A 26,311-nucleotide genomic window follows, 5' to 3' on the forward strand; every position below is an offset into this window, starting at 1 on the left:
TTCCTCTTAATTGCAATTGGTCTGAAATAATAGTTTTGACCATTATTTCATATAATATAGTTATGTAATTGTACTCTTGTTGAAGGAATGGCTGACATCTGAGAACATACCATCAAAAATGAAATCTGACCTGGCAAAAACACAAGTGGTGAGAAAATCAGACAGACTGTAAACAAGTTAATTCAGATTACCTAAAAAGCTTTATTTGGAGGTAAAACCATAAGTGAGTGCCTTTAAAATGTTGGTTAATCCCTCATTGTCAAAGTTTTATTTTATTGTACTTTTATTTCATTTTACTTTATTATCTTGTATTGTTTTTAACACCATGTGGTGGATTCCACAAAAACTAACTAACTAACTAACTGACTGACTTTTACTGTTTCCCTTTCTTTTGTTTTTCTTCCAAGCGGTTTGGCTAACCTGGGGATTCGTTTAAAACCTGTATGATTATATAACTCCTCGTGTTTCAGACTTTCCAGATCCCAGCAATCAAGTTGGCAAGTGTAAAGTTACAATAATCAATAGAAGGGGGAAAAAAGCCATAGCCATAATAAAGTCTTTATGAGAGGTTGTCATTGAAATGTGTGTGTGTAAAATGAGTCAAATATGATATATAGTGTATATGTGGCACTGGTATAGACTATGTTAATACCATAGGAGAAGTAATAAATAAATGGTGGATCAATTGCAGCCAGAATCAGGAAAGTAAACTGAAAACTGAAATCAGACAAACTCAGCAAAATCAGTGTATGACTGAAGTTTCATCAGCTTCATCTGAACTTTATTTACGCTTTCACAGAATAGGCTATACATGATGATACTAATACTTCTTTTGTTTGATGATATTGTTGTTTGAACATATTCGACATATTCAGTATCACAATCCATAGTATGAATGAATAATGTGTGTAACTACTCCTGAAACTAATATTTTGTGTAAAGCAAACAGACCCATGGAAAAACATTCTAGGAAAAAAAAAAGTCTCTGTATCTGCAATGTCATGAAGCCAGCTTTTGGAGTATACATGTGTAAAATGCGATTGTTCTGAAACTCGAGCAGTAGGAAACATTACAGTTGTGCAAAATCTTCAGACCCTGTTGCAAACAGACATGATTACTGAGCAGCTGATGATTGGATGGCTTATATAATAATCAGTGGCTTGTAGTTACTGCATATTCGATATATCACTGTGCATTTACATTTCCTTCCTCTTGTTTTCCAAACCCTATTTCTTCAATCTATGAGACCAATATTAACACATGTGCAAACGTAAACACACATGTACAAACATCTAAGTTCTGTCGACAAACAACTTGATTCCGTGCAGAAATGCATACAAAGTACACAAACACCCAGACTTTGGGAAGAGACAAACACACGCACACACACACACGTTTGCATGCACAAAGGCACACGTATGTAACCTTGTACACATGCAAATACTCCGGTTTTTATTCCTCATTTTTCTGTGCAGAGTTATTTTCTGATACAAACACCAACATTTAATTCGAAACAAACAACTAAGCTATCAAATGGCAAAAGTTTGTGTCAAGACACCGGAGAAGGATATGAGCTGAGCTCCCAGTAATCCTCCTCTACCTCTTCTTTTAGGCTTGCTTTGTAATCTATTCCATCCTCAAAATTATATATAGAAGACCTTCTGTCCTCAACAACCACAAATGATTTCCAGTGCCTTTCTTTTTGTTTCATTTCACAATAGGAAATAAAGGTACACAGACTTAATACTATTCATTGTCTTTACATCACGTACAGCGGCCATTGAGAAAATCCATCTGCCACCTCTCACAAACATGAAAACAAATGAAGAACAGATTGTGATTAAACTGGGACTGGAACCAAATACATCATAGACCAGAAGAGACTGAAGAGACCCTTCATTCATTATCAGACTTCCAGCTTTAGTGCTGCATTTGAAACAAAGGAATCTGTTCTTAGTTCATGATGTGAAATAGGTCGGTTCATGGCAACCATTTCGAACCACAATCTTCAACGTGGCTTTGCAGTCCAACAGTGATCCCTCACAGTGGAATTAAAATCAACAAGTCTTTCTGAATATCACTAAGACACCAGAATCTTCCAGATATGTCCATCTACTCAAAAAGCTCAGAGAAGCCTTTTGTGTTGCAGCAATCCTCCAGTTCTCTTTGCATCTTCTACAACGCATAGCAGCATTAATCCAGCATTCCTTTATCACTTTGATCTTTGTCTAGTGCTGGTGCTCTTGGATGAGGCATTGTCTCTGTTTTTTTTCTCAGCCCCATCCAGCAGGCGATGGAGTTTAGGAGACAGAGCTGGTTGTGATGCTGGGAACAGTGGTGGTCCTGCTCTGGCCTTTTCTCCTCTTCCCTCCTCCTCCACCTCCACCTCCGCCTCCACCTCCACCTCCTCCTCCTCCTCCTCGACTACCATCCCTGTCTCGTCCTCGACCACGTGTATTCTCCCCCTCTCTCCTGTTTGTATCATCGTCACGGTCTCCCTTACTCTTCTCTGAAATGAGAATGAACAGAAAATATGATTAATGGTTGAGACCATTTCTCAAATAAACTCTTGTAAGATATCTGTCATCATCGGATGTTGTATGTTGAAGTGCCTCCGCTTGGCTAAACAAAATTAAAAACATGGATTCCTGAGGGATGAAAGTAGATGAACCAGGGCTTGGTTGTGTGGTTTTCAAGACAGGCAAAACAAGTGTAAAGAATTATAATGCTATGTTTAGCCATGCTGGCAGGATATGCACGGCATTGACCAGCGTGCCACAAGCAGTCAACGAATAATAATCAAACCTAATAGGACAACATAATACATCTAAACATTTGCAAGCCAATTATTTCTAGCCACATCAGTCGCTCAGTCTACCACTTCTGCAATCTGGACAGGATCTGGACTGAAATTTTTAAGCAAATGTTGGATCAATTGGCATGCAAGTTTGTTCAGACATTCATGGCCCTCATTCATGACCCCAGAGGCTGAATCCTACTCATTCTGGTGATCCTCTGGTTTTCCATGAGGTTCACATTTTTCGTTTCGAGTGAAATAGACATTCCCAATCGTCTCTGATGTACTTTGTGTTTAGTACTAACTGCAGAAGGTCACCGTGCTGACAAGGCAGATTAATGTGGTGAACATATTTAACCTTATGACTGCTAAACATCAGCATGGTAGCTTTTTCACAGTGAGCATGTTAGCGTGCCGACATTAGCATTTAGCTCAAAACACCACTGTATAGCCTCATGGAGCCACTAGCATGACTGTAGAATCTTAGTCTTGTTAATTTCTATTTCAATTTCAATAACTACTCACTTCCTTGTCTGACTAAACCCACTGCTCCTCTCTGTTGGTACTCTTGCATAAGGATTCACACCTGCTGCACATTTAAAAGTATAATTGCTCTCTAAATACAAACATCCATCACAGTCTGGTTAACTCAAACCACAAAAATACCACATTTAGGAGAGTAAAGAGCTTAGCTCTGCTGCTGATTTAAAATGCAACACATGCATAGACTATAAGAGCACTCAGGACAGTCAAGTGACACAATTTTCTGTCACATAAATCACTTTAAAATCACTCCTGGCATAATGAGTTGATTATCATCAAGGGTCCAATAATGGCCCATAAGGATGTGAAGAGCTGTCACAAAGTGGAAATGGACATTGTGTCTAGTGTCAGATGGCCATTGTTTAGGCAGCACTCAAAAGTATTCGGTTTTGTATATCTGAGGGAGTGTAGTTAAGCTGGAGGATGTTTGTTATGAACTTGTGCATTGAGAGTCTTTGCACATCCTGGAAACTGAGTGAACACATGCCAAGGGCTGGACAGTGTTCACTACACAGTTGACAACAGCAGGGCTTATGGCGCCACCATGTTTGTCTGCTGCTGTGCAGTAATACTGTAACTGTAGGTCTGTGTTTACTTCCCTCCCAGCATTTTTAAACTTGTCGTACAAACAGTTATGATTTTTTGGTTTAAGTGCAAAGTGAAAAACTTAAAGTCCAAAGGTACAGTTTCTCTCAGATTTCACCAAAAACATGTTTCCACACCAGCCAGTAAAAATCATTATAGGGTGATGAATTGGAGTCGATGTAGTTGAATGTGGATAGACCTAACAAAAAAACATTTACTGACCGCAGACCCATGCAGAGTCACAATTGCTTTACTCTCAGCTGAAAAATAAAGGGCTCAGTCCCACACAGTAGTACACAATAAGGAATAACTCTTTTTTTCCCAAGCTATTACTGCCAAAATCATTTGGTAAGTTGGCTCAAATCATGTAGGATGATCCTATGTCTGTTCATCATTTATGTGTTGTCTTGAATCAATAAACATATGTCTGAGCTTTTATGAACACCATTAAACAAGCACTTAAAATCACAATAATAGTTGCAATTTATATCAATGAGGCACAATGAACGAGAGTGAAGTAAAGGGTCCTCACATGCTCTGCAGCATCTGAGCTGATGTGTTTACTGTGTAAGGACTTAATTACTTCTCTAACAAATCACTAATGGAGCCAAGAGAGGGGGACTCCATCAGTTTATGACAGCCCTGATTGTACCTCCTCTCCATCCAAGCTAAACAATTTTGCCTGACAAATGCAAATACACATCCAGAAAATTCTGTTTTCGCGTGAGACTCTTTTGTGGAGCTGCAGGAAAAGGGGGGGAAATTTGCAGCCAAATCAACACAAAGCGTGAGATCTGCAGACCACTAAATCACTAATGTTATACAAGGTCTGCCCCCGGTGTTTTATATAGCCACAGTCTGCCAGCCAACTCTGACAGATGAATCGACAGCTGCGCTCTTTTTGTACCGAGTTTACCCACATGAACTGGTTCATCGGATTCATGGTACCATCAGCCATGAATTACCTCACAGAGGAAAATTCATGCCTGTGCATTTTTGGCAGTAGTACAGTATGTGTCTTATTTTCATACAAATGTATTTAGCAGCAGAATAGAGGAAAAACTGGACTAAAAATCTTAACATAAACAGTCGATCATTTCACAATCCACTCGTCAGCTCATACCTCACGTCATCCTTGTCTTTCGTATATGGCCTACCTGCGCTCTATGTTTTGGCGACCTACATATCAGTTTTTATTGGGCAGTTTATAATATTTCACAGTTAATTATTCTTCAGTAACCCAAGGCTGAGATTCATTCCAGGATTCAGGCGTCAGAGAGAGTACATTTTCTTCTCATTTCTCAAATTACGCTGTCACAGCCTGTCCAACAGAGAGCCCACTCCTCACTGAGCAATAACAAGCCTCCTTCCCTCTAGACATGACCACAGATCTATATGGGACAATGTCAGATCATGTTCTGTTCTTTAGACTCATAGCCCTGAAGGAACTGTTCCAGAGTAGAGGATAGTGCTTGAATATGCAAGCCTCCTCCATGTTTACCCACATATATCCAGGCACATCATCTGTTACATGTTGCAACATCTGTACACTTGCCAATACCGTGCAAATATTGTTACACAATGTTGCCTGCTCCCCTAAGCGTGCCACCGTCCAATAATGGCTTTAAATACTGCTCATTTACAGTTCTTGAAGTCCTTGTAAATAAGTATGTTCCCAACTTTGGCACATAATGCAAAACAGATTATTATATGGTGACATTTAAAAACAAAGAAATTTGCTAATCTCGCATTAATTCCTTTGCAGATCAAGAGAACAAACGCTATAGTTCAAATTACCTGCTTAACAACAGCAAACAGATTTGTCATCCAAGCACCATTGCTGGTAAATATTTTATTTATTTGCCTTACAACCAAGGACAAAATGTTTAAAAGAAAATAAGTGGGATCATTGGGGTTTATGCTGCACTTTTCATCCAATAAACTCTGGACCAATTGGCAAGATTTGTCATTTATTAGCCTTAGCTGAAGAGCGACTAACAATCTGTTATGAAAGTTGATAATGGCCATTGACTGGTGAGAATGGCTGTTAACCTGCTGGAGAGCAAGATGCTGGGTGGATGATAAGAGCCCAAGCAAACATGTCATGGACGTGTAAACCTCACGCTTCAACGGTCTTCAGAACAAATAGCTCTTTCTAGCTCTGATCCTTGTCCAGCTTTGCAGTGCGTAATGCCCGCCCTTCATCTGCTTGGCTCACTGATGGAGTTTATTGTTTACATGCTGAGAAGTCAAGAGATTCTGTATCCTTCTGTGAGCTCAGCCAAACCAAACCCAATCAACACGCTGCGGGTCACAGACACACTGGCGGGAATACAAGCCTTCGGATGTTGAGTAATGGTTCCATCAGTCATCATATTAACTGGTGGAGGCAATTCATGAAGCACATGGACTTTATTGCTTGTTCATCTGTAATCTGCGTACTATTATCTGATTATAATATTATTTAGTTTTGAATCAGAAGTGTATGCATGTAATTTCCTCCTCAGTGTATGTGTTTTTTGTACACATTATGTGTATTTTTGTTTACCTCTAACACAGGGCATCTTGGTCACAATGCACTTCCTTCTCTCTGTCTGTGGAGCACAGGTCTGTGAGGGTACAAAGGCCGGGGAGGTGTCTGGACTGTGGACCTGCGGAAGAGGCACACGAACCCGAGCCTGCGAGCCTTTCTTAAATCCACATGTTTTGTTCTTCTTCATGCAGGAACCCCATTGACTCCACTCAGCCAGTTCGCACTCTGCAGTACGCTGACCTGGGTTAAAAAAAAAAACGTGACAAAGATTGAGCTAGTGAGTGAAATGTCCACAGTTCCAACATCTCACATTTGTTTCACAGCCTTCCTGTCTGCTTTTTACAGCTCAGCAATTTTAGCTCAGAATAATGAGTTTAAGTGATTTCCAAATCTGAAAGCAATTTTATCTTTTTTGTTTTTTGACTAGTGAGGGACAGATGGAGAAGGTTGCAAAAACCTGAAAATGTACCAAAGTGTATGGGTATTAACTATACTATGGTCACAGCAAAGGCACGTTTTTAGGGTCATGTTAGTGTAGTCTTGGTGAACCAGCAGGGTCAAGTTAGCAACAACAACTGATGCAAAAAAAGTCAGTTCAAGGCTCCAGGTCTTTGTCACACTGAGCCAAGATGCTTGTGTTTCACTGTTAATGCTGTCGTTTCTAACCTATTAAAGAATTATTTTCAACAACAAAAAAAGAAGAAACGAAAAAAAAACAAAAAGTAAAGATGAAGAGATCTTGTGATTTTTTTTTTTCAAGAATTCACTGGCTCTTTTCCAGGCCAGACGATTGAGCATAGTTGGCTGCTCAGATGAAGTGATAATAAAAGTTGAGTCGACATGTGGCTCACACCTATGGGCTGTTTCTGTAAGTAAAACACACTTAAATAATACTTTCTGGTTGATTACAGGAGCTGTAAAACATGGTATGGCTTTGATATTAGTAAACAGTTAAGGTTAAAGATTAAGGGTCACTCACCGACACACTCCATGGTGTCATTGGCGGTGCGCTGGTCTGGAGGGCAGCTGACATAACATCGCCCACTGTGTGAATACAAGCCCTCCTTACATTTTGTGCAAAAATTGCGATTGAAACACGCTTCACAATTGTCTATTTTACATTCTGAAAGACACAGGAGAGACAAAAAGAGAGGATCAAATGAAAGTATCAAATCAGTTCAAGTCACATTGAGTCTAGTGAGTGTTTTATTGACTTCAAAGTTGTGTCCTTGTTCTAGAATATTTATAGTGGAAACACAAAAATCTCTTGTGAAAACACAGAAATCTCCACTCTTTTAATGGAATATTCATTGGATTTTTTGGCTGAAAAGAGCAAAGGGTTCTCCAGAGAGAGGACAAGAGGAACTTGAATTTTATGTCCTCTTAGAGATTTATTAGTGATTAAACAACAGGGGGAGTAGCACTCTTTTCTTAAAAACACATGTACCACAGGCCTTGTTTTTTTGGAATGGGTGGAATATGGGTGTGAATGAGTATAGACAGGACCGTATGACTGTGCTTCTTAAGAGCAAGTTTCTCCAAACCTAAATTAAAATCATCAACTCTCAATTCGACAACAAACAACTTCTTGACATTTGGTTAATAACAAATACAGGAGGATGAAAACCAGACAACTTAAAAGACCCCAAAAAACTTTGGTTTCATCTTGAAAGGCACTTCATTTTTCTCATCAAAAACAGTAGAGAAAAAGGTAGAAATGTGGAAATGTTTGCTAATATTTTTATACAGGAAATGTATTAATATCTAGACTCCCTGTATCTATGTGTACTAAATTTAAGAATGTCTACTCTGCATCTGGTCAAGATCGGAAATGTTCTAACACCGAATCCTCACTGGGATCTTAATGTTCTTGCCTCATGCTCCAAATTACTATTTTTAAGCCCCTGACAGCTAAATTTGACAGTACTGACATTTGTAGTCCTATAATGTAAGACAAATGTTGCTAACAAGACATTCTGGGATGACATGTATAAAGTCAGATGATTGGATAATAACCCAGGTTAGCCACGGAGGGCCTCAGAAAAGAATTTGTGGGAAAAAAATTTGCCTTTTCTGCAACAAACCAATACAGTGAAAGAGTGCTGCAACACATGTGGTTGAATTTGTTGCAAATGAACTAACATTTTGATTAAAATATCAAAATATTAAATATAATTTAATAATTTGCACTGATCCAACAAACCTCACAAGGAAAATAATCTATACTGGTAATTTAAAATAAGATACAGATTGTGTTGTCTACCTCACAGTATAAGGGCTGTAAAACACAGGGCTCAAACAAAAAAGTCCAGTCCCATCATTATAATGTGACTGGTACAATGAAAATTAAAGTGCCTGTTTTAGACTAAATCTAAAATCTAAAAATCTGAAAATATTGCATCAGCATAACCAGAGTTGTGAGTTTTATCTGCTTTGGGGTTATGCAAACTTGAGAGAAAACCTTATTTAGCACATCTCACACATGTGAAAAACATCTTAAAAGAGTAGAATAGGCTGCATATTTCTTCCTGTGGCAGAAAATCATTACAGGCTGTGAGCACTGCAGTTGCCCACCAAACATCTACACCTACAACTAACTTGAAGCCACGAATGCCATTGAATGGCATTAAACCTGAGGTAACAATTTGAGTTAATTACTGAGGTAATAAATGTTTTACTATGCAAAGAATAATCAATAGTAATTTTAGACCTGCTCACGTTAAAATATACTATAAGAGACTATATATGTATATATGTACTGTATATGATACAGTTAGTAAGGTTGTATCAGAATAAGAATATGTGTAAAAGTGGAAGCATAATAAACATGGATTGTGGCCTGGCATGAACCCTGCAAATCAGGGCCAAATAAAAAAACACAGACATCCTCTCACAAAAACAGACAAACAACAATGCATTAGAATTGTTTTTGTTGGGATTCTGTTCCAGTCCTGTTTTCTGCCCACGTGTAAGGGGAAACAGACAACAGACAGAGGTGCTGGCGCTCCTCAGCCAAAAGTACGTCACTGGTGCCACCAGAACCAACTAAGTAAGTTTGGTAAATACCGTGAGTGTGGCCACCCTTTCACCCACCTTCCAAATGAGCCAAACCTGCCTGTAACCATAATGAAGAACAGTTCAATTAAAAAATTCTACTGACTTTCCTCCAGTTCAGCAAATACTTTCCTGGATTCGGTGGCTATTTTTGTGCCCTTTTCCACAGGGATAAATAGCAACAACAGAAGGATTTCATCAAGTGGTCACTTATATTTACTTATTATTGGGCACTTACATCTTGTTAGTGTGCATTTAATAATAGGGGGGTACATCTTATTCACTCACTAACATGAAAAATAAGAGCACAGATTATTAAAAAAGGTTGAGGCAGTATGAAATGACACAGGAGAATAAAGGGTATGGTAAATTGGTAATTACTGATTAAGGTTTGATCCCTATTATCTGCATTATTATTTTAGGTCTTCATTAAACAAACAAAGTGGTGCAGAAATATACAGAAAAGATACACAAGACAAAGAAACTAGCAGGATATCCCTTTGCTCCTCAAAATACCCCCACATTGTACATAAACAGGAGATGATGAGCCAGAGATAAACAGATCGTTTACACTTCTACAGGCTTGATTTGACATCAGCTGTGTGGATTATTAAAGACTTCGCTCTTGCCAAGTTAGCTCGAGCCTGAATGTATTTGGAAGATTCCAGATGTGTATCTACAAATCTAACGTGCCCACTGAGTCTACAGCACAAAGCAAAACTCACGGGTGCATCTGTTGTTGCCTTCTGGGTTCCTCATGCCAAAGTATCCCATGGGGCAGGAGGCGAGGCACACGCCTATCTGGCGGATGTCATTGCGCTCCAGGAAGATGAAGAGCTTGGGCTTACATTTAATGCAGCCATTAAACTCAGAGCATCGCTCACAGCCTTTGGGGCAAGATGGTGGCCCCTCTGTACTAACTGTGGAAACAGAGAGCAAAGGACCAGGTTGGGTCAGGTTGAGGTAGGCAACAGAATAGCATATTGTACCTTCACATAACAAGATGCATTGTTTCCAGAAAGATATTAATTTAAATGAGGAAATAAAAAGTTAAAAATTCTGCCGATGAGAAAAACATCAGGGAACTTTAACATTTTACTGCCATCTCCACAGATCCAGCCATACACCTTCCAGCACTTCACTATCACTTCAACAAGGGTTAATGCTTGGAGCTTAATCTACCCAGGGCCAAGGCCAAACATCTTTGTTTGCACAGTTACTCACTGTTTACTTCGAAATGCTTGCCGGAGATCCTTAACAGATTTTCATTTGGAGAAACCCGGGTAATTTGGGTTGACAGCCGACCAAGAGCCAGTCAAAATCAGTCAACTAACATCACACAGGGCCTTTCACTGGGGTCAGGCAGAAAACTGCAATAGTGACGGTGAGGCCGACAATTGAATACTGCCAGTGATTTTCAACAGTTTTACCAAACAGTAAGTCTAGCATGCACATACTTCACTTCCCTGTAATCCCAGACTCAGACATTAATCCAATTTCCTCATCTTCCAAAAAGGAAAAGGCACACAAGCAGTAATCTAAATCGTTTCTAGAAAACCATGTTTCAGTGCACATCCTTTTTCTGGGAGGCATTCAGAGACAAAAGCAGTCATTAGAGTTGATTTACAGTCCTGCACTGTATCAGCTCTAAATATGCATTCTCTCACATAGCAATCCATCTGCCGTCCTGCCTCCCAGAGATAAGTTGGATAGTAAAACGTTAAAAAGGTTCTCCCATGAACATATTACACTGTGTGTAAGTCACAGTAACCCCAAATGCAGCAATTACAGGTCTTATTGCCCACTATCACTAATAATGGAAAATAATGGGAAAAAGCAATAATGGCCCTGAGGTGTAATCTTAACAGAGGGGAGTGTATGAATTTGAGAATGTGGTGGTGTAAACTGTTTCTGGATTGATGTGGTGGATTGAAAATGAAAGAGTTTGTGCTGTCTGAAGCATGACGAACAACATGAGGTCCTCTCTAATGGTTCATTCATAGGGGGACCAAAGAAAGCAGAAGAAAGTTAGTCCCTCTGTCGTTAGCTTTTTGCCTAACAAGAGGTTTAATCTGCAGACCCCTTCCATATCTGGAGGGCAAAAGCCTCAACTGACTGTGATGCTGTAGAGGGCGCTCATGTATATGGTGAGTGACCTCAATCCATCTGTCCTCATTACAATGGCACATGCGTTTAAGGTCATTGTGCATGTATATGTGAAAGTATATACTGTAGCAAGCGCAAATTCGCAATAGCTACGACCACGTACGCGCATGCACCCATGCATTTTCACACACACACACACACACACACACACACACACACACACACACACACACACACACACACACACACACACACACACACACACACACACACACACACACACACACACACACTTGACCTTCATGCCAAATTTCAGCCTCTAAGGATGAAAACTATCGCCGCCAAAGGGTGGGGAAATCTTTGTGGACCAACCAACTGACCAACCGACTGACAGACAGAGCAAGCTATAGAGCTGCTGGTCGCAGCTAAAAATATTCTATTTTTATGACACAAACAACAGTCACAAATAGTTCTTCAATTCCAGTGTGTGATTTCAATAACACCACATCTGTTACTGTGGCCAGTCATGGTATTATATGAATTCTGGTTCACAGAGGTTGGGGTTGAGGCTGGCATTGGCTGAAAGCTCCTTGTGTGTAAAGGAAGAATTATTTCAAAGCTGACAGTAACACCAGCACTGAGGCTCAGAGGCCAGAGATATACTGCAAGTCAGCCTGAGCACCATCTTTGTGGTTGCGTGAGGTCAGAAAAATGCTTACAACAACACCGGCAGCACGGTCCAATTGAGAGCTTAGAACTGTCAGGTACTCATTCCATTATGTGCCCACAGAGCCAGACACAAAAAGAGTGATGGCTTTGAGGGCGAATCCAACAAAACCCCTTCTATAAACAATCCTAATACCCATAAAAGTTTTACATAAACTTAGAGGACATAATCTTAAAAGGAGGAAGAAAGAAGAGCCATTCAGGGGAAACACTGAACCTAACATAACCCGCCTAGGAAAAACAAATAAGAATGATGAGAAAATAAACAAAATGTTATCTTTACTTTGCTTGTTAAATGTTTATAAGACATCCACCACTGTGACTCAGACCACAGAAATGAAAGACAGCATCGCTGAAGAAAAAGGAAAAAAAGAGTTAAAAACAAGCTGAGAAAGAGAGAACTTACCCCGTCTCTGCCTTCTCGCCTTGGAGAGCTTGAGAGCATCGCCGTGACCCATGGAGCTGAGGAAGACCATTGCCAGCGCCACCAGTCCCAGCTGCATAGTCCCTGTTGCCTTACTGGCCACGCAGGGTCCCCCCCTGCGACCAGATGGATAAGGTGGGGGGGGCCCTTCCTCTGTATGACAGGTGAATCCCTCTGCTGCTGGGACAGATGATCCCTCCTCTCTCTTGTGGCACTGCTCTCTTTCTCTGTTGGTCTCTCCCTTTCCCCCCCTCTGTCTCTCTGTATCTTTCCCTCTAGTGGCTGCTGCGTCCGCAAGTCTGTGTAGTGGAGGGTGATGCTGTGGTTGCAAGTCCAAACAAGCCTGAGGCACAACAAGCCATCATGCTGGTGGTAGTACTGGCAAAGGGAGTGGCCAGAGTAGGGTTGTAGGATGGAGATGGAAGGGGGAGGTTGAGGGGTTTTGAGCGGAGGATGAAGAGGAGGAGAGAATGGAGAGGAGATTGTCGAACTTCTGGTGGTTCAACCCATGAAGCTTGGGGTGATTATGGCAGGGAAGCAGGGGACCCGCTGTTTGAAGAGGGTTTGCTATGACTGAATGCCTGAGTGCCTGAACTCGTGGGCATGTGTCTTATTAAAGATGCTCTAACGAGGCACTAAAATAAGGGCATGCAGATTGAATTAAGATGGATGCTGGTTCTTGAATATGTGCGACAACACATCTGCTTGTACCAGGACCTGCTGAGAAAAAAAGGATGCAGAGAAGACAGAAATTTGGGGAGCGGGTTTAGGAGAAGGGTTATTAACAGGAAACATTAAAGAAATAGATGTTTTGGGTAATAGCCTTATTTGCTTTCTTGCTGAGAGTTAGATGAGAAGCTCAATACCTACATAAAGCTACAAGCAGCTGATTAGCTTAGCTTAGCATAAAGACTGTAAAAAGAAATGTATTTATTTATTTCACTAGTAATAGAATAATATCAGTGTGCTATCAACACATTTATATACTCAAACTTGCAGCATTAAATTTTAACCCAATGCATCAATTATATATTATTTGCCTAAACTGCATTTATTCAATAATTATACATATTATACATACAGAAATCTCTGTAATGTAAAGAACTAAACTCAAGAATGTCTAACTCAAATGATCAGTCATGGAACAAGGATGCTAAAAAGCACAAACACTTTGGGGTCAGGGTATTTCAAGCTGTTTTTGGACTTGATGATGAACTGAGCATCTTTATCCCTTTAAAAAAAATACAGTGAATTCAACTCTTTATGGGAAATGCAACACACACTCGCACTGAAGGCCTTTGTCATATTTGGTGCTGAGATCTTTTTTAGATAGTGTCATACGCTGCCTGTATTTACAGCTCTTGTGTGAAGAGGACACACAGAACATGTTAGGATCTGAGCAATGGGAGGTCCTCCCTCGCAGCTCAATAAAGGATAATAGGACCATATTTGGCTGTTGAGTTGGTTGTGGCTCTGAATCACACTAAGGACAATGCCATTTGGTGTGTCTAAACATTCCTGCAGGCAACATTAAATTATTTGTTGCAGTATAAATCAAAAAGGACAAAATCATTTCAGATTTCACGATATTCTTTTTACCCAGACTCACCCCAAATATTTTGAGGATCCAGAATAGGAGTTATCCGTGATGCCAGAAATAACATACAATATTTAAAATAATTCTAAAAAATCACATCCATTTTTCATTGTACTTTTGATGCAAACAAGCACAAATAAATGTAGACTGATTTGCAGTCCCCATGATAATGACACCTTGTTTTGTGAGAAGCTGTACACTATTTCAGCGCCAAAATGAGTGAACAATTGTGAAACATTAACTTGATGTGATTCATTTTTTAAGCTAAATGGCGTTTAGTAGAGCTGTTAAATTGAGGCATCTGTTGAAGCTTGTTGGTGCTGAACAAGTCAGGAAAATAACACAAACACACATGCGATACAGAATTTCTCACTCATTTTCAGAAAAAAAGAAGTTCCTTTTCCAATCATAACAATTCCATTGCATTTCTCCACCCCTAACAGAAGACAGGGGTACTTGTATCCTGTCCTAATTGGGAAACACTTCAGACTCTCTTCCCCACAAGTTTATTTACTTCTTAACACTTAATGACTCACGATGTCACTGACACCTCCCAGCTAAAGTCATATTTACAGGAAAGAGCCAAAAGAGTGGCGCAGCCAGTCATCTGTAGCACCTGTTGGTTATTTGAGAGAGTGATGATTGGAGAGTGGGACATGCTAAGTCTCTGGATCACTCAGAACACAACCTTTCCAGCGCTGAGTAATTCAAGACATGTGCCAGAGACTCTTTCATAACCCAGCACTCCCACGACTCTGTGCAACCTGCCAAAAGCCCACCTCAGCCCATCCATATCTGCTCTCACACACCATGGAGATAAGAGACAGGATCGGGCTGTTAACTGAGAAAACTGATTGTTGTGGTCTTAGCCCGTTTACATTGCAAGGCCCTTTTTTAACATGTCACATCACAGTCATCTCACCAGGCAACTGTGGCACCTGCGTGTTTTGAAAGTTTTCTGTCTCTGCTCCCTCATCCATTTAACTGAGTGCCTTTCCTCACCATCAGCCACATTCAGCTGAGCCCAGTGAAACTAAGCCCCTCTCATCAAATAGTCAGGAGATTAAATTGCCCTCTTTTGTAAGTCCTAAGTTTGATTTATCAATTATTCAAGCACTGAAAGAGAGCTCCCACACTGGGAATTTATTGAACTCGAGAAGGTGCCACAACTCTGAGCTCAGAGTTACAAATGCAACCTGTCGATGAACTTTGTGCCTGTGACTGAACCTACTGGCTTTGTGGCAAAATGTCTCAATCACACACAAACTAAGTCTGTTATGGGAGGAAAGTAATTGGCATTACAATGCGCATAGGGGGAAGAAAGCAAGAGAGGCAAAGAAAGGATAAAAAATGGCACAACCTTCAGAGATTTCCTTGTAAAAAGCACAACATCTTTTTCCTCACATGGGAATTACCAAAATGTTACAGCCAACATATCCCTGTTCTGCTGCGACATGTGGCCCCACACTAACCTCAAAATAAAATTATTTATAGTTGCATCTGCAACATAGACTCCAAAAGTAGACTTAGCGGTAAATTCTGGCTTTTAAATCAGCACATTTTGCGGCCAAAAATTGGCTGCTTGTGTGCAGCAAACAAAATAACAGGAATTTGTGGGTAGTTTCACCCACTCATAGTGACCATTCATTTTCAATTAATTTTGATTTGTGAAATCCCTTATTTGTATGTTCAAGCCATAAGTTCTAGCGGTAAGAGCCAACTTAGCCCATAAAAAAAACAGAAAGAGAAAAAGAAAACAGAAATGATGCAACAGAAAAGGAAGAAGGAATAGGGTAATGAGGTGCTGACTGAGGCTTTTGTAAGAAAAACATAGCCAGAGTCATCATCATCCTTATGCACGCACCCATGCTCTCAACACCTTTTAATCTAAATCTGTAGATGATAAGTAGCCTGTCCAGTTTAGCTATCTGCAGAGTGTAGTGAAACACCTGGCTGCACCATCAGCACCCCCAGAAGCCTCAACCATTTCAGTAATCATTTCCTCTGCTCTGCAGTTTAAAGAGTTCGGGCAATGAAAGGTCAAATGTGCAGTTTAAACACACCCAACACTCAAGATTTTTTTCATGTAGGACTAAAGGCTGCACAGCTCCAGCAGTCAGAGGTTTGATCTTGTGCAGCAGTTGAGCACGGTTCAGCTTTGTCTCGCAGGCTTGCACACCATGCTGGATTACAGCTGTTTGCATTGCACTGCTCTTCAAGGAAAATGAAAATCAGATGCAGATCCCCACCTGCCCACAGTCCAGCATCTCTGCTGTCACGTCACTGTCCTGTTGTTTTTCTAAATCCCTCCCTGCCTGTCTCTTTAACTTTGTGCAGGTCCAGAGGATATGGAGCCAGTGTGTGTATGTATGTGTATAGTGTATGTGTGTGTGTGTGTGTGTGTGTGTGTGTGTGTGTGTGTGTATGTATAAGTGTAGTTTAGCCACTGTGAAGAACTGTCAAAATATGATGTGCCAAGATAAATTCTCAGTATTATTACACTAATATTGAGTAAGTTCGAAAATGTATTTCAGGAAAAAGTTACATCAGCACTCATGATGGCTGATAATTTAAATGAGGAAAAATTTTGTTAATGGCAACATAAAATGTATTAGGATTTTCACGCGCATACAAATAAATAAATAAATAATAATAATAATAATAATAATAATAATAATAGGCCTAATAATAATGCACAATCAACATATTTAAACAAGAAAGTGTTCTATTTGTTTAAGGTACAATAAAGTAACCTTTACATAAACAAAGGTCTAGATTCGATATAAAAAAGTTTATCCCCAAATTAAGATATTTATTCATAAGAAATCAAATCAAAGTCTAACCAAAGCTTTGAATTAGATAATCCGAAGAGTAAAATGTAAAATAATTATAAACCCACCTGTACATCGGGGTTCCCGAATAATGCTGTTCATTGAGCGGTCCGGACTCAATTTCCTTTTTTATAAGGGAAAATCCGTTACTTGTTTGGTCACAAAGAACTCCTCCTACAGGATACCCCCATGCAACCTTTCTCTGTAATCATTTAAAAAGACATATGATTTCATTTCTTTCACATCTGCCAGTCGAGGTAACCTCTCAACAGGCTCTGTAGAGGATGCACAATAAAGAAATTGTGCAATGGATTCAAAATAAATTCCTCCAGTAAGAGAGTATATGGATAAAAAATATATATTCCGATGGCATAAGTCACTCAGACTTTTTTATTTGGTCTTCTTAAGTCAGGACGCGTGTGTGCACTGAAGCTCCTGTCAGTTGCGCTTTTTAAATCCACTTTGGAGCGTCGAACTGCATCCAACTCAGGCAAGTAGAGTTACAAAGCCGTGATATTTGCATCTAAACCCCAGCACTGCCAGCGGGCATACAGGCCCCACCCCTCAAATTCTCACTGAGAGATGAAAAACCTGCGGTGGACTTATGTAAGTGTTGCTGTTAAACAACTAATATTTTATGCAAATGTACATTTATTCCCTCATTTTATATGAGTTGATAAAGTTTGTTCTTTCTTTACTGAATTATAATGATGGGCCTTTATCCTGGTGAGAACGTAAATATAACAAATAGATGCCTTAAAATGTCATGTCATGTCACCTAAGAGAAACACAGATCTAAATGACCTTAAGCACCTGTATATGTAAATGCACCAGTTTCATCCCACTATGGTTCTGCATATGCAGCTAGAAGCACCTGACAACACCAGAGCTTGACCCATATTTATTTATACAACCTTTATTTAACCAGATAAAGCCCACAGAGCTTGAAAATGACAATGTGGCGATGGACGGGAAAGATGCAGGACAGAAAATTACTCACAGAAAAAAGACAGAGATTGACAGAAATTAAAATATAACATAGTAAAACATACAATTAAGTATAAAGCAAAGAACATAACAGACATGGACAAACAAGGTATTTCACATACACCAAATTATTAGGTCATTATATCAATGGTTTTAAAATGATTTCTTTAAATTTACTTCAGCCTTTAACTGTGATATTTGAACCCGTATAGTTATTCATGCAGTATGCCAGGCAATCTTAAAGTACTTATACTTTAATTTTTGGATAACTGTAGGTTTCTGTCAGTATTAGTATTTTTTCCTGTGATGGAAAAAATTCTACCAAGAAATTGTTTTGATTCACACATGTAAAGAAGACAATGCTGCTAGTTTAGTCCTATGTGTTTCTAACAAAACAAAACAATAATAATATCATGTTGTTCATGGTGACATATAATCAGTATATGATGGTAAACACACTATTAAATATCACAAAAGTCTCTATTTCCTTGTTATCCAACAGGGGGCCATAAACAACAATTTTTAGAGATCATGCAGACCAGCATTCTTTGTTATGTGACTGTGACACTTATCAACAATGTTACGATGAGAAGGATAAACACCAGCCACATTCACTACACTTACCCTGCTGAAGGATTTATCATGAGAATTAAGTTACATTGCAGGCTGTTTGTTTTTATGTCTAGTCGCCAAGAAATAAACAGAGCCAGAACCCTGAAAATAGCACACCGTCACTTCATCTTTATGATAGTCTGCGATGCAGTTTGACATCTGCCATCAAAGAAAAAGAGAGATGTAGCCACAGTTTAAATGCGAACTGACTTACGGGCAGTTATGAGTCATTATTTGGGTGTAAACATGCAAAGTTTACCTGACTACTGGTACATTCTGACCAAAATATTTATCTACACAGCTTGGTTAACCCATAGTGTTTTTTGTTGGATTTTAAAAGTGATGAATACAAAGACTCCTATTGGGGAGTAGAGATCTCACCATATATAATGCTACTATTTTTACATTAAGAAGGTAAACTACAAGTGGCACTTCTGAACTGGCCAGTTGGACTTTATTCTTAAAACATTTTTGAGTCACTTTGACAGCCTGTTAAGTCATGAAGACAACCACTGCCTGCCAAGAGACGGCCAAGGGGAGCCCTAAAACAGAGCCAGACAGTCTTTTTGTATCAGTTGTAAGATGCTTATGCATGCAAATATTGCAAAGCCGACTTTATTAAGGTCATAATTTCTGTCATAGCCTAAAAGCCAAAGGTAGTTATGGGCAATGTAATACCTCCAGGGTAGACTGCAGAGCAGCCAGTTTAAAGAGAGACCCGGGGATTAATGATGACTAATGATAGGTTTATGACTCCAACATTGTGACTGTGCAGAACAGCGAGAATGTCAGAAAAAGATATACAGATGTTCATCATATATATCATCCAAAAATGAAAATAATACCATGATATTATAAATCAAAAAGAGCTGATTTTAAAACCATATAATACATTACAATCGGCCATCATTTAAACTGCACACCATACATACAGTTTTTAAACAACAGTTTGAGCATGTACATGACAGGTAACTAAAAATGTGGAACCAAATAGGAAAATATCCTTGTTCATCCTGTCTTTCCTAAATGTAAATGGTAAATGTAATGGGCTCATGTTTTATACATGTTAACTTGCTTCTAAAACACTGATAAACTTGATATGATATTTTCACAACATGGGGACTTATTCCCTCTGAATATCAGCAGAGTCTTTCATCTTGACTGTTCTTGCTTTGCACAAACATCTATTTAGTTCGATTTATACAGTTTCTGCAAGGGACACGGCACTACATAGTCTCATGTCAAAATCTTTTATGGACTCTAGCCACATTTATATAAATCTATGGGTTATAGGTCATTTTGGGGTAAAATAAATCATTATTTAAAAGACAATAAGACAATACGAGTTATTATAATGCTGTCTGCATTAATAATTTAGTGTCCATAACATCTATGCTAAAAAAAAGTGCCCAGCCAAAAAAAGATAATTCTCAACCAAAATATATTTTTTGTTTTGTTTTGGGGTTTTTTGTGTTATGGTACGAGGTAACTTGGGTTGATTGGTTTTGTTCTCAAGGCAGTTATTTCTTCCGACACATATTTTCATACACTGTAAAAATGATTTCAGACTTGGCAAGTCTTGCAGGATGTGTCAAACTTAAATGGCTGAGTTAAACAGGGTTTTTGCATATTTTGTGTGTGTGCCATACTGTGCTGTAACATGTCACAAACTCCTCATCCAACTGCTCTTTACCACATTCAGTTCCCTTCTAATGCCTGACAAAACCACAGCTGAGACTTGCTCCAAAGTCAATTATCTCCCCAGTCGTCTGTGCAGAAATCCTCATGACCCCAGGCTATTATGTCCAGAGTACACACAAACTGTAGCTCAGCATTTTACAGTGGACACTGTGGACTGTCATCAGATGCTTTAAAATAAGATAAGAAACTGGAAGAAACGTTTTCAACAAGGTATTGGTGATTACAAGCATCATAAAATAAGTCAGGACAGAGAAAACTAGGAAAAATCTGATTGGTGGGAAACTCTAAAATTTGAGGAAAGTACTGTGTGTACTTTCAAATGCACTATTCATTATCAAAGCCCAGACTTTCATAACCATTTAACCCTCTTGGCAGCTTAAATAAAATGTGGTGCATTAATAGAACCAGTACACATTGTCACCAACTGCCATCCTTAATCAAAATCTCACACTGCAGTAGTGTTTTCTATAACCAAAATAGCCACAATTTTGGCAGATTTTTTTAATCGTTGTTTGTTGTAGATGGAAGAGGAAGGCCAGGTCAAGGCAACCAGCCTTTCACCATGAAGCTTTAGTGTTCCACATCATTTTCAAAAAAGAAAATCAAAATTTAGATCACCAAACAGTCACACTGTTTTTTGGCAATGGTGAATATCTGACTTGGTGGTAGTTTACAGTAACACTGCTGCACAACAACCAAGATCAAAGATCTTTATATTTTATACACATTATGAAATGATGTGGTGTTGAGATATATCTCACTGATTGAATTAGCGGTAAGTTAGTGACTGAGCAGATGTTTGTTGCTGCTGTGGATAAGACTGATTCTAATATTTGTGTTTCAGCTGTTTATTATTTTCAATACAACCACAAAATCCCAAAAATCCACAAATCCACAAATCCACAATCCACAGAATAAGAGCTTAAAGTCATAACTGACTAATTTGATTAACCCGGTAGATCCATTGTATCACTGAAGGGGCTGTAAAGAGCCTGAGAAAACAATAATAGGATTCAGAACAAAAGCACAGATTGACAAAATAGGAAAAAAAGTGTTTGGAGCTGTAATCTGCCTCTCTGTCTATGTCTCCAGGCAAGTATGACCACTTTATTGGACTGTCAGAAGGACTAAAATGATCACTGGGTTCAGAATTTCCTGTGCTTGACAAACAGCAGAAGACAGAAAACTTTGATCATGGAATTTCAAAATAAGAGGGATAATTACTGCTATGCAGCCCCATTGTAACCTTATAAGTAAACAAAGAAAGATATCCTGAACTGTTGCTTGTTGTTTACTGTATGACCAGTCTTCTTGTCTACTCTGTCCTGGCGAAGTGCAGACACAATAATCCACCCTGGGAGAACAAAAACCATTTCTGCCATGGTGTTGATAGATGGATGGTTCCATTTTGTAACCCTAGATCTATGAACACAACTGGAGAGGTCTAACAGGACTTCTTAAGGGATGTTAGGTTCAACTGAAAATGTACCTAGAGAATGATATGTGTACTTGGGTCATGACTGGCGATAAGGGTGTTAACACACCTTTATATACATATGAACAGTGATGAAACAGCACACGTCATCTGCAAAGTGGATAACTGATAACATATAGATGAGGAGGACAATATATTCAGTTATCATGGCATGAAAATCAGTGTGTTCACACCGTCATTGTTACCTGAGGAAGACCATTTGTGGTCAAAATGTCATATCTATAGAGTTACCCAGCACCTGCAGAGAATCCATGGAAGCCAGTGTAGAGAGAAAGCGTTTACTCAGTATTCACATACAGCACATATGAAACAAGTATTCCAGGTAAAGATGGAGGCATATTTTTCAGAATGTATGGCTCACTGATATATGAAAGAGAGAACAGAAGAAAGTATCAACAGAAAAAAGCTCTCAGTGCCCCTTCTCAAATTTTCAGAATTGGTGTGAATGGTTATGGAGTAGTGCTAATGTCAGGTATAAATGTTGTTTAACATTTGATACTGACTCAATGGGTTTACTGCATCATTTGTTTGGAGACAAAATGTTTACTTACTGTATCTTTAAACTGATGACTGCCCCAGTCATATTTAAAAAATGTGTAAATAATGTGTTTGTAAAATGTAGGATTTTGTGGATGGTTAAGGCTTTGGTTTCAACAATAATACTCTAGTTGAACCTCAGTCTTTACTGTAACTGTGCTAAAAACCCATCAAAACCAAGTTTACTAAATAAATGAACTCTTCCATTTTTTTTCATTGCCATCTGAAAAGTCCTAAACATCATGTGCACAGCAATTTATCACACCAATTTATTCAACATCAACAGTATGATTTGAGAGCACTTAAATAAAAGCCACACTGTCAAGTGAAGAGAAGATGTATGTGTAGCTCAAATGTTATGGGAAGCACTTTCTTTGAAACTCTTCCCACTACTTGAAAATAAAGATTGATCACATTTAAAACAACGTGCCCAGAGAGTAAGCTGCTGCCAACATGTGTTTGCCATATTGGTCCTCAAATGAACAACCGGAATATCACCTTATTTTCATACACGCAAGGCATGTGGTTACTTTGAAAAGATGTGCAAAGTCAATCACTCCTTGTTCTTCGCAAGATAGTCTAAATACTATACCTTAATCAATCTTCAGGTGATAAAATCTACAACAAATTCCATCTTTACAACAAATTCCATATTTATTGTTACCTCAGGGAAGAAATGTCAAATTCATAGGATGCCGTTCTGAAAGGACGAGTGCAGTTTCTGCAATAGTTTGTCACTATTTAAACACAGTGGGTAGACTCAAAGTTAGTATGCACAATTCAGTAGATGCTTTTTTATTTAGGAAAAAATAAGTCTGGGAAGAAATATCCCCTTATTTTAGAAGAGAAATCATATTCATTTATTTTAAATGCCCCTTTGGAATGCCTTCTTGGATGACACATAAACAGTTTGTGTTATTCTCAGACAATTTGAACCAGGTGAGCTCTATGCTCTAAGATTTCAACTGGGAGAAAAGTCCCAAACTAAACAAATTTAATTTACTCACTACAAAGGATTCTGAATACTCATCTGCAATTTGATCTGGGTCCGTATGATTTGAATTACAGTAAAGATAAGTTTTATTTTCATGGTATTAGCCAATGTTAGCTCAGACCAGGTGAAAGACAGTCTCATGTCATGAAGATTTGAGCCATAACATCACTGAGCCAGAGAGAGAAAGAGGCCTTTGCAATAGCTTGACTGCAGCAGATGTTTAAAGAATCCAGATGTGAAACTTAGACATTGTAGGTAAAATTTCATAAAAGTGGAGAGTCCTTGTTCATATACTGTACATGGAAATTCAAAAGCTTTATTTAATGCTTTAATCCATGAAATTCTTCCTTTTTAAAACAATGTGATCCAATTAATCCTGTCCCTCCTCTCAGCCCACAGTTTGTGTGGGTGCACTGTAAACAGATACATTACACCCTCTTCTTATGTGGCCTTACTGACAGACTAGCCACTTAAAGAGGGTTTCAAGTCTGTTTTACCTCTGACGACATAGCATCACTGATGGATGTGGTTGGGTGTGGTCAGAAGTGTACTCTTTTGCACTCATAAACACACCCAACGATGATGTCATGGTTTACTGACTACACCCTAAAGACACTGCTATATCATTGAAGCAGAATAAGAAGTTTGGAGGTGAACGAAAACAAGATTTTCAGGGCATGTAAAGTTAGGTGTGCATCCCCTAGGGCCTATACAAGTGTCCCTGTGTACTGAACTGTGTGGGACATGTCTAACCACACTGTCGCCAAATCAATAAGGACTGAAATATTGAGGATAATAACTTTAAAACTGCACTAATCTGTGTTTTTTTATCAATCAAAGGAAAAATGAAAATCGGTAAAGGGGCTGCTCGTGCTGACAAATCCAAAGTTATATTCTGACTCTGCAATTTTGCTCAGCTCTATGGAGCTTTATAGCATATTTCAGCTAATGTTTTGGTTTTACAACCCACATGCTCTTATAAACCCACTGTACATTACCTGCCCCCAACACCAAACAGGAGAGAGTCAAAGTCAACAAAAAGTTAAAAACCAGAAAGTAAAATTTTGTCAAGTGTACAGACACATGATGGCATTAATGCCTTCGTTGCTATGTCTGTTGCATGTATGTTTTGGCAACTGTTTGCTAACACATTCGCCATAAGTTGTAAGCTTTATAAGGTGATAATATGCCTAATAATATGCTGCGTTTACAGCTTGTTCTGCTGCTCCAAAGTGGCCAAAAATAATAAACATATAAATAGGCCTAATGCAGCTTTAGGGAAGGAACCCAAAGGAATGTCATATCTGCGTTGACAAAAGCCTTTTCTCAAAGCAATTAACTATTCATCTACTTGCATTTATAACGGAGAAGTACAGAGTGAGGTAGTATGAGCTAGCACCTTTATTTGACTGACACGTCCAAGGCAAAGGCAAAGGTTTTTTGAGGTGAGCATGGTCATGGAGGTCAATGCCATAAACCTGCTGTTGGGCTCTGGCAGGTGCACAAGAAGATGATCTACATTAGCCAGTGGAACATAAAACAATAACTCTCAGGGATTTTATGCAAAATTGATGAAGGCACAGCTAATCGCCAGTTAACATTTACTCCATTGATCATAAAAAGAAACATGTGATCAGACAAGTTGGCTGCTGGGTGTTGCCGAGATTCCAGACAGTCTCATATCACTAAATCTTCTTTCATTTTTAATACCCACAAGGAACCAGCTTGAGACAATCCTCTGAGGAACTCTTTAATGAATATGTTTATTTTATTTTATACTTTCTCGTTATTCCTCTGACTACTGAAAAGTAAATGTATGCTCTCAAGTTTGCATATATCGATCTGTGGCCTACAAGTGACAAAAAACTGCTTTAAAACAGATGCCAACAACAAGTTTTACAGTCCAATCCTACTTAACCATAAAAGAAATATGTAAGACAAAACTTGAGCCTGTAATAGCCATATTGGATGGGGTTTTAATATCTGTGCAATGTCAACAAATTCTGGTGAAATCTCCTTCCATGTTTAGTTGTGATGGATGGATCAAACTGGGAATGCAAACATCTGTTAGATCTGTCAAAAGAAAGACAGATTTCATCCAATAAGTTTTAGATGGATGTTGTTTCAATTTGGACATTCGTTTCCCCTTATCTGTTCGGTTAAAAATGTGCTACTGCTCAATATGAAAATAAATAAAAGACATTCAAGGGTGAAAATTGTCTGTAATGGATCATTCATTTGATGTTTTTGGATTTGGAGAAATGTATGCTGTAAATGATCATTAAAAAAACTAACTAATGCTCATGTCTGTGAAAAGATTTAGCCTACTCTGTCAAATTTTGGCAGTGTGATGCACTGAAAATTATTTACATAGGTTTTAACTATTGGAAACAAAATTTCCACTATGTAATGTAATTTGGAACTAAGATTACAGTTAATGCCTAATGACACCCATGGAGGAATTTAATTGTTTCACCGAAAATAGCAATAAGATGCAGCATCATAAAATAAAATTAAAACCATACCAGACTCTAAAGAAGAATATAACAAGTGGGTTTATGAACACACACAATTCCAACAAAATAATATATTATGTAAAGAACAAATGCAGTTTCATGGGCTGTCATTTTATCTCAATTCATAATAATCGCAATAACAATATAATTTGTATCAATAATCACTTTCATAACTCACTGAATAAGACCTGGTTTTCATAGAAAATGTTTCAAATAATGCCAGACAAACTGTTGGCTCCAGTGAGAATTGTTGGATATGGGTCATGCCAAAAC

At 38.7% G+C, this 26,311-nt stretch overlaps 1 protein-coding gene across 1 annotated transcript; it reads right to left on the reverse strand.

The window, feature by feature from the left end:
• Nucleotides 1-742: 742 nt before the first annotated feature.
• On the reverse strand, nt 743-17,688 carry rspo1 (R-spondin 1). The gene is made up of 6 exons (XM_051407397.1): nt 17,265-17,688; nt 12,751-13,488; nt 10,238-10,432; nt 7,438-7,581; nt 6,474-6,698; nt 743-2,509 (listed from the first exon to the last, which is right to left on the reverse strand). Exons 2-6 carry the CDS (start codon nt 12,845-12,847, stop codon nt 2,301-2,303), a joined length of 870 nt encoding a protein of 289 aa, XP_051263357.1. The 5' UTR covers nt 12,848-13,488; nt 17,265-17,688; the 3' UTR covers nt 743-2,300.
• Nucleotides 17,689-26,311: the final 8,623 nt, after the last annotated feature.

Source organism: Dicentrarchus labrax, unplaced genomic scaffold, assembly GCF_905237075.1.
Source record: "Dicentrarchus labrax unplaced genomic scaffold, dlabrax2021, whole genome shotgun sequence".
Lineage (NCBI taxonomy): Eukaryota > Metazoa > Chordata > Actinopteri > Moronidae > Dicentrarchus > Dicentrarchus labrax.